Source organism: Mustela lutreola, chromosome 4, assembly GCF_030435805.1.
Source record: "Mustela lutreola isolate mMusLut2 chromosome 4, mMusLut2.pri, whole genome shotgun sequence".
In the NCBI taxonomy this organism is placed as follows: domain Eukaryota; kingdom Metazoa; phylum Chordata; class Mammalia; order Carnivora; family Mustelidae; genus Mustela; species Mustela lutreola.
The window spans coordinates 147,241,280-147,251,011 of record NC_081293.1 but is presented as its reverse complement, the minus strand read 5'-3'; the positions used below and the strand labels follow the sequence as shown (position 1 = coordinate 147,251,011).

Below are 9,732 nucleotides of genomic sequence, written 5' to 3'. Positions count from 1 at the left end.
TTGCGTCTCCACACCATTCTGCCACTGACACACAAGGGACAGGTCGTGACAACGGAGAGTAGGCGCTCCTTAGGAACAGGCTTGAGTCTCGCTCTTTAGAAAGAGACGTTCCTGGGTGAGAGTCCTTAGGAGTCCTAGGGAATTTAGGAGTCTGGCCTTTCTCCACCTCACTGCTCTTTCTGCCTTTCTTTGCCCAGGGCGCCCCCACCCTACCCCGTGTGCACGCAGAAGAAAGTTTCACACAGAATGAGCCCCACGTTGACGTAGGCATCCCTCCCCTTCTATCTGGATAAAAGCCCCGTAAGGGCGCGAGTAGGGGAGATGAAGAGGTAGGGATCCTTTGGATCACTGTGGTCAGGGTCCCGAGGCGGGGCTGCTCAGGAGCCAGCCAAGAGTAGACCCACATCAGCTTTTCCTGCCTCCATCAACCTCTCAAATCCCAATGAGGTCACTGAAATGAAAGAGAATAGGACTAAGAGAGAGAGGGAGGAAGAGGACGACGACGAGGGAGAAGAAACCCAGACGGGAAAAGGCCATCAGACAAGGTCGCTTTTTCTGGCGACACAGCAACAGCGAGGAGCGTGGTACTGAATATATCCGCCCGCTCAGCCTGGGGACCGAAGGACTCGCAGAAGCACTTTGTATTACCACGAAAACAAAGGAGAGGAGACGAGGAGGAGAGAGCGGGAGAGAGAGAGGGGGAGAGAGAGAAGCTCTGAGCAGTTCCGCTTTGGATCTCCGGGAAGCAAGGTTCATCTCCTCCGCCAGGAAAGAAAGGGGAGCCTGAGGGGTCTGGGAGGTTAGAAGGGAGCAGGTTTCCTGCGGAGACTTGGGAAGCGGCAGAACTCTGGACAGCGCCTCGCGAGCGGGGCTCCTGGCTCCTGGCTCCTCCAGGTTTCTGGCTGCCTCTTGAAAGCCCTTCTATCGGTGCATTCTCTTCTCCTGGACTCCGACCTCCAAACCCAGGAAAATTCTACGATTCCTACCTGAACGTGCCAGGGGGTGGAACGACTCTTTTTTGCTCTGGCCCAGTCCGGGAAGAGGGTCTCCGGTTCTGGAAATCTAGTCCTTGTGGATAATGCTTCGCTGGTGAAGAAAGAAAAGTTTTGGGGTCTGGTAGGGGGCGGAAGGGGTAAGGAGGATAGTGGAAGGAAGAAGGTGGATGGTTGGTTTCCCTCTCTGATCTGGAAGGAATGATGACCGAGGAAGGATGTGCACCAGCGGCCAGATTATTGGGAGCCTCTTGGTGCTCTCTGTGCTGGAGATAGGGCTGGGGGTATCCAGCGTGGCCGTGGGGGCGGTCAGCTTCAGCCTGGCCCTCCGAGAGCACAAGCCGCAGCTCGGAGACTCGTCCCCGGTATGGAGCGGGGTGTGTGTACGTTGAGCCATTTCACTCTCTCTTTACCTCTTTACGGTGATGGTCAGTGTGCGTGCGTTAGTCACTCCCTCCCTGGGGAAGAAAATCATAAATCTCCTCTGGCTTGCATGTGGGTTCTTGTTGGCAGACTCTGCCTCTTTATGTTGTCCTTTTATTTACTAATTGGTATTTTTTTCTCTTACCTTGGCTTAAGACCAAATTAAATGGCTTTGTTTAAAGTTGGGGGCGGGGGATGGGAGTTTCCACTAGCTGAAGCTGCATAAGGCTGCCTAGTGGTGCTGATTAGGGAGTCACACCTGTCAAGGGCAGACTCACTTAGCCTGTTTCTTTTACAAGGAATAACCAAAATGAACGTGTTACATCATTTTCTTGTATCAGAAACAAGCAAGGGTAGATTTATGCATTTATTTCTGGGCAACAGTGTCCAAGGTACACTAAAGGCAACACTGATAGAACAAAAATGTGTGAGTGTAAAAGGAGTATTTTATCCCAGAAAACATTGCTCTTAATCTCTCTTTGCTAGCTTTCTGATACTTCACATCTAAAAACTCTTTTGTAACTTCTAGGCAGTAAGTTGAACAATGAATGCTATGATATGTAACAACATTCTAATTGGAAAATAACTCAGCTTAAAGAGTACCTAATGCTCAGAGAAAAGGTCATTAATTTCCTCTAGGTCAGGTGTCAGACCCAATGACCTTCTTGTTTGCTTTGGGGGAATCTCCAGGAAAGACTCAGAGACCCAATTCTTCCACCAACAATAAATAAAATAACTGTATTATTCCTAGTGTGGGCCTAATAGTGAAAATAATTTTTTCTTCTCCTTTAAGTTCTATAGCTGGTTTCTTGGTTTCTAGCTTGTTTTCAGTTTCCAAGATAATTTAATAGGATGCTTTCTGTCACCGATGATCAATAGGTGTAATTAACAATCATGGTTTGGTTATTTGTGCTTTGAGTCACTGAGAGGGAAAAATGACTAAGTTTAAGAAAATCCTTTTGAAGTAATTCATTCCTGAAGGAAGTTCTAGCATTTAAAAAACCGGTACAATTGTGCTGTGGAAAAATAGTTTTTTTTTATTTTAATTTTTCAAAATGAGGCAAATGTTTTTAAATTGCAAAAGTTAAAAGGAAAAGTAAAGGTGGTACTCATTTTTAACACTGAGTTTTTCCCTAAGAATCCTTGTTCTGAATTCAGTAAGTTACTATAACCTGCAAATAATTGCCCTTTTCTTTATTATGTAATTTTTATCAATATACACTTTAAATATGAAAGGCTAAAAGGCAAACCTTAAATTTGGTCATTCTATATCTTATGGTTATTATTATTTAAACAGAAATAGACTTCAAAACTTCTGTGAGACAATTGTCAAATTAAAATATAATATCAAAATTTAAAACAAAGGTGAGAAAAAGTGACCTTTTGATGGCTTGCAAGAGAGGAGACACAAATAACTCTTCAAATCACTTCCCCTCTTAAATGTGAGAAATTGGGTGAATAAACGAAGGTTGTCTGTAAATGGTATTAAAGTATCCATTTTATCTCCAAGAATTAAAAAAGTGGTTATATTTGCTTGGCATATTTAAGAAAAACAATTATTTTTTTTCTTCCCAGAGAATTTACCATTATCAAAATGAGTCAACATATGTATTTGTACAAAAAAAATTAATTTTTGAATCAGCTCCATAAAAAGCAAGTAAAAAATTAATTTTTGAATCAGCTCAATAAAAAACAAGTAAAAAATAAATTTTTGAATCAGCTCAATAAAAAGCAAATAAAAGCAAGTCGTGATAATGACTGTATATATAGTCATTACCATGAAGAATTAGTTCCATTTTCAACTGGTTCTTTAGAGTAACCAAAATTCCCCTAGGATCCTTGAACAATGTTTTGAATTCTGTTTAAAAAAATTTTTTAAACGTATATAATTGAATGAATGAATTTTGAAACTGGGATGCCCAAATGGATCACTTCTTGATCATTCTTATAAACTTAAGTTAAAAAATCAAATTTGTGAAGAAATACTCAGTCTTGATCATTACTTATTACATTATAGATGTGCTAAATTGATTTTTTTAAATTGTTTTTCAGAGGTCATTTTTGATATAGTCTGAATTATCTCATATCTGTCAATGATGAATTCACTTAACCATATCAGTAAAGGGCTTACCATTGCACATTTACTCTTTGACACAAAGACTATTAAGATGAATCAAAATACCTAGTGGAGGAAATGAGAGGCGTGCATCACTAACTTTATCAGTGGTGAGAAATTAAGGTTTGACTCAGAGAGATACAGGGGCAGATATAGTGGAGAGAAGTTGGGGAAGTCAGTGAAATATCCATGGGAGAGCAATTGTTTTCTCTAGACCTTGACAGTTTACTGGGACTTGTAATTTATGTATCACAGTGTTAATGCATCACAGGTGAAATCTGAAGTCTACCTGGGTGCAGATCCCAGATCTGTCATTTACTATCTGGATGACTACCAAAGTTTCTCATATTCTGTAAAATAGGGTGGTTAAAGGCACAAATGAAATAATGCTCTTAGTAAATGCATTGTGCGTAGTAAGCATTGAATGAATGCAAGCCACTAATACTGGCTGCTCAGACTGACAGTGAAGGGCATGAGAAATGAGAGCCTTTCAGGTAGCCTGGATGAAGGCATGAACTGGGATGGTATGGGTTATATTCCAGATGGAATAGGCTCCTCTATTTTTCTGGTGCGTATGTGTGAGGGGAAGATAAAATGGAAGGAATGGTTGGGGACAGACCACAAGAGGCTATGTGCCAGTTGGAGGCAACAGATTTATTTCCTCAGCCTTTTAATAATAATAATAATAATAATAATAATTATGCCAGTTCTCACTTCCCAGAAACATTCAAGGAAATGCAAAGGAAAACTAGATCAACATTATTGATCTCTTTGGTATTTTAAGAATTTAAAAATCTGTATTATCTATGAACACTAGATGGGATTCTATAATAATTAACCTGTCATGATAACCACAGTCTATAATCAGTGTGTTTTGATTGGTGTCATGAAGTGTTTTTCAGCACATTATTGCCATTATTATAAGATCTTTGAATTAAATTTTTGAAGTCAAATAAAAGTGTACTATGAAGGTATTACTTTTTATGTATGTATTCTGACATCATAAGCTTTCTATCTAGGTCAAGTGCACTAAGAATTCAGGCAACTATTTTGATCTTTGAACCCAAATACACACATTTTTTTAAATGTGGCTTAAAAATAAAATAGTAAAATAAAATAAAGAGCTTAAAAATCCATGGGATGGGTGCTTATATTTCCAGTCACTATTTCATAGTCAGGCAAGGGTGCTCCCTGTGATCAGTTAAAGGTGTGGACAATTAGGAAAAAAAAAATTATTTCACTGAAATTTTATAGAGAAAGAAAGCCGTGAATGCCTTACAGGGTTTTAGCTTCTTCTTAGTCACTTGTTATAGCTAATAGAGTCACCTGTTGGAAGCCTAAAGGAAGAAAATACTTTCAGATAACAATGAGGGAACCATTGGGTCAACTGCTTTGGAAAAGACAGTCATGTAAAATATAATTGATGTGTAAGATTTATTGACAGAGTTAAACAGACAGGGCTGTTTCCAAGTTACTATGCAATAGTCACTTTTCTCTGTCTCCAGTGCATCATCTCTCATGGAAATGGACTATAGTTAGTGGTACACAGATTAATGGTTCCAAGAGGATAGATTCTTTTTGTTGTTCTAGATTGACACTTAGAAATATAGAGATTCAGATTGTTGTGTCCAGAACAACATCTGGTGCTAAGTTGTATTTGATATCTACCATCCCAAATTCCATCCATCTATATCTAATAATTATTCTATAAATTAAATGTGTTAAAAGGAAGTGTTCTCTTAAAGATTTTATTTATTTACTTGTCAGAGAGAGAGAGAGCACAAGCAGGGGAAGCAACAGGCAGAGGGAGAAACGGGCTCCTTGATGAGCAAGTTGCCCAATGCAGAACTCGATCCCAGGACTCTGAGATCATGACCTGAGCTGAAGGCAGACACTTAACCGACTGAGCCGCCCAGGTACCCCTCAGAGGAACCTTTCTTTTCTTTCTTTCTTTCTTTTTTTTTTTAAGATTTTGTTTATTTATTTTACAGACAGAGATCACAAATAGGCAGAGAGGCTGACAGAGAGAGGAGGAAGCAGACTCCCCATGGAGCAGAGAGCCTGATGCGGGGCTTGATCCCAGAACCCTGTGATCATGACCTGAACTGAAGGCAGAGGCTTTAACCCACTGAGCCACCTAGGCGCCCCATCAAAGGAACTTTTCTAAGCCTAGTTTACCCCACATATAAACATGGTCTTCTTAAATAATAATCAAAAAAATACCTAAATCATATAAAGTTTGAATGATTTTTATTGCTTATTTTTCTAGACAATACTTTATTTGTATATTATAGCTTTCTCCACTTAAGAAATCTGATACTTTAGGTAAGTGAAATTTATAGCATAATCAAGACCACCTGTTATGTGGATTCCTGGTTCACCATGGCAACAACCCAGCCATTTGTAGGTTTGTGTTGAAATCCATCTACTGTACATTCTGATCCATACTATAGCAATATAAGAGAGGTGTTATACATAAATGAGAGCTGCCTCAAAGTATTCATTTTAATGAGTAAATCTAGTCCAACTCATTTAAGGAATAACATACACAACAAGGTCAAAGAAACCTCTCAAACATTTGACATTACTTCAAATATATAAAATTTGAAGTTAATATGTCTCTAACCAGATGGTATATCACTTTTTTCCAGATTCAAAATATATAACATAAAAGGTTCATATTTCCTAGCATGAGATGAAATCATTGCCCCATCTTCATAAAATATTACAAATATACATTTATAACCAATTTTGGAGTTAGTTTTAGTCATATGCTATTCATGCACAAATACTCATTTCAAAGGGTAAAAAGAATCAAAACTAAAAAGAATCAAAACTAAAGTTCTCTACCACCTCATCAAAATTAGTCACCATTATAAATTTAGTGTGTAATTGCACAGATACTTCCCCACATAGAAATAGTATCATTTGAACATACAGATCAATTTTAAATTCTTGGTTATATTAAAGCCCATTTGTGGACTCTGTAGACCCCAGATAAAGAATCTTCCTTATCTGATTCATACTGTTATTCTTCAGTGCCACTTTTATCTACTGGGGTTAAGGCTATTAAATACTTGGCAATTAAATCAGTTAGACAAGCCAAACTACTAGGAAGTGTAGTTATTATTCAAGAAACTATATTGTGTGCCAAAGAAATACATGTAAAATGTCTATATCTGATATCGATTGGTAATGCTATAAAAGAAGAAAAATGGTCACTTCTGCCATTATCTGATAAGATGTGGTTTTGTTTTAGTCTGTATTTCATCCACATATAAGTGACATGTGTTTGAATTTCTGTCTAGAGCCTATGACAAATTCTGTCTCAGGATTTTGGCTGGTATTCAAGGGTATAACTGATCTTGAAGACTTTGGCATAGAACTATTAGGGAATAACTGATAATAATTGCTTGGTCACCCAGTTGTTGACAAATTGCTTGATAGAAACATGATCTGAAGAGTCACATCCCTTTATTTGTATGATTTTCCTAAAATACTCACGTTGGCTTTTAAATATTATCAATATTTAAACACACATCATCCAATGTGTGTTTCAAATATGGCCAAGAAATTTAACTTTTTGTATATTCACTTAGCCCTCAGATAATATTTAATTCTGTGGTTAGATGGGAAGCATAGCCCAGCTATCCAAACGGAAATGCTTGTCTTCAAAATCCCACAAAAACTAGAATAGAGTTTGGTGAATATGTGTGTATACACCCACTGAAGGGGAGAAAACCCCAATAATTTTATGTCCAAATGATATTGGATCATTTACTTGTGAATTCAACAAAACTTCATTCTACTACTGTACTATATATATCTTTATGTAATCTTATTCATTTAAATGTCATTTTGATGTATGAATAACTAAGGTCAGAGTCTTCAAATATATTTGACTTTACTGTTTTGGTAATTTAGTAAAATTACCAGGTGGTCACTCTGCAGATAGATGTTTATTTCAACATGCCAAGTGGACAATTCCAGAATAAATGTATGATAGACCCTCATTCAGCATATTTCTAGGAGAGAGAAAGAGAGGAAATTGTCTGACTGCTTTCTTCTGTGATATAGGATACTATGTAGTTCTTCTCATGAATGTAGATCTAATCTATATATACTTTATTCAAATTGAATGACAGATTGGATTCATATATCTCACTCCATATAACTGTGGTACTGGATCACTTATGTTTCTTCATGAAGTCCAGGAGAGAAACACAAGTACCAGTTTCATGGGTTACTCTCAGTACCAAGCCTGGCATAGAGTGTTCAGTGAGCATTTGTTGCTTCTTCTCTCTACTGTCATGTTGTCCTATGTCTGCCTGGGACCTAGACCACACTAGTACTGGTTCTAAACATTTCTCTAGCACCCTCAATCAACTCTACTCTAACTCATCTTTTTAACTCCTCAAAGTATGTGTCATTTGCTTTTGATTTAATTCATGTATATATGTTGGCAACTACAAAAATGCACCAAAATATCTACACTTGAGAGGTCATGTAAAATATTCAGCTTAAAACTGAATGGGGAAACAGCTGCTGCTATAAGACACATAAAAATATTCAATAATGAGATAAATTAGATAATTATCTAAGTTAGGCAAGTCAAAAAGTGGGGATATAGGAACCACTATTTATGGCACAAACAAAGTCCTTGAAAACATTTAAACTATAGGAGCTCTTGTCATTAGTCAAAATAAAAATACAAATTAATACTTTTAATAAAGATACTTAATATCTTGGAGACTTCTAAGTTTTGCTTAAACTATCCAAGTACTTTTGAAGCAATGTTTATTACATGTTGTATTATTAACAGATGCATCAATGAAATATCTAGATTTCAACAATAGTTCTTATAACATTAATTAGTGCTCATGGTTTTTAGCATCAGTATCAGAAATCATAAGTTCTATTAGTTCATGATCTATTATTAAATACTGAACAAAATTATGTGGTCAAGACGAAAGAAAATATTAGCAGTTAAGAAGACCACCGTGGGAGACAGAGTGCCTTGAGCTATTTCTCCTATAGGAATAATACAAGATGTGATTTATTATTAGTTAACTGTGTTCCAGATGCTTTTATATACATTATTTTTTCCAGCCTTAATAACTCTATGAAGAATGTAATATCTTATAAAATTTATGAAGGGAAAGGGATTTACCTAGAACCCACTATTGTTTAATCAGCTGAGTTAGTATTTAAAGCTGACAGTCTTATTTTAAATCTGTACTTTTTCTATTGCATTGTGTGGAACAAGGAAAATTGTCATGAAAAATTCATTCACTGAGGTCTGACCTCATTATTTGCTTTCACCCTGAATATATAAATCAGGTAAAATGGCATAAAGACAAATCCCTATCACTGTTTGTCTCTGTTTCCCAGAAGAGAATGGCATAGTCAGCTGATCAACAAGCACAACCTTCATATCCCCGAAGAGTGTGAAATATTAGACTAAATTGTTCCTACCTTTAGAGCTTAGGCTTTAACCTTAAAAAGTAAAACAAAATTATGCATCTCAAATGATCATTAAATATTATGAGAGCAAGTCAGGAAGATAAAACAACATATGTAAACATAGTTCAAGATGAGAGTTATCCGTGAGGGACCAGGGTTGACTCCCATATGGAGGGAGATCTTTATCCAGCCCTTGGAGATTGGGCAGCTTTCCAGTGGGCAGAGGAGAGAAGATGTGCTAATCAGAGCTATTAACATGTGTAAAGTCATGGAAGGAATAATAAAATGGAGAATTTGTGGAGTATTGAGGAGACGGGACTTGTTAAAGCAAAGATACGTTCACATAATAACTGGCGAGTGAAGATCTAATTCGTCGAAATGCAATGTGACCAGTTTTTTTAAATGTCCTAAAAGAGTAAGACTCTTCTGCCCTTGATTCCTAACTAAACTTGGTGAATTCTGCAGGGTAGAACTTGGTGATCAGGAGGCCAATGCGGTTGGGCTAGGCATTGCTGCTCAAATTCAAGGCAAAACACCAGCCGATGATTCCACAATGGGTGTATTCTTTCAAAGGAAAGACTTGGAAATCTTGGGACTTGAGGGAAGTGTAAATCAACCATCACAATCCTAACACCATTTCAAGTGACTTTCCTCTTGATGGTGCATTTGTAAGATCATAATTTCCTTGTGTTGAATTATTCTTACAGCTGCCTGACATATAAAAATAATAATGTATTT

At 37.3% G+C, this 9,732-nt stretch overlaps 1 protein-coding gene across 4 annotated transcripts in view; it reads left to right on the top strand.

Annotated features, from left to right (window-relative positions):
* Nucleotides 1-256: 256 nt before the first annotated feature.
* TMEM196 (transmembrane protein 196) overlaps nucleotides 257-9,732 on the top strand; it is a 51,220-nt gene continuing 41,744 nt past the window's right edge. For 2 of the 4 annotated variants that reach the window (XM_059171314.1, XM_059171317.1), the window contains exon 1: nucleotides 257-1,357. In XM_059171314.1, coding sequence (XP_059027297.1) covers nucleotides 1,211-1,357 — 147 coding nt within the window. In that variant the 5' untranslated portion in view covers nucleotides 257-1,210. Of the gene's footprint in view, nucleotides 1,376-9,732 lie in introns of all 4 variants that reach the window. The other 2 variants (XM_059171313.1, XM_059171315.1) reach the window with 1 other exon arrangement.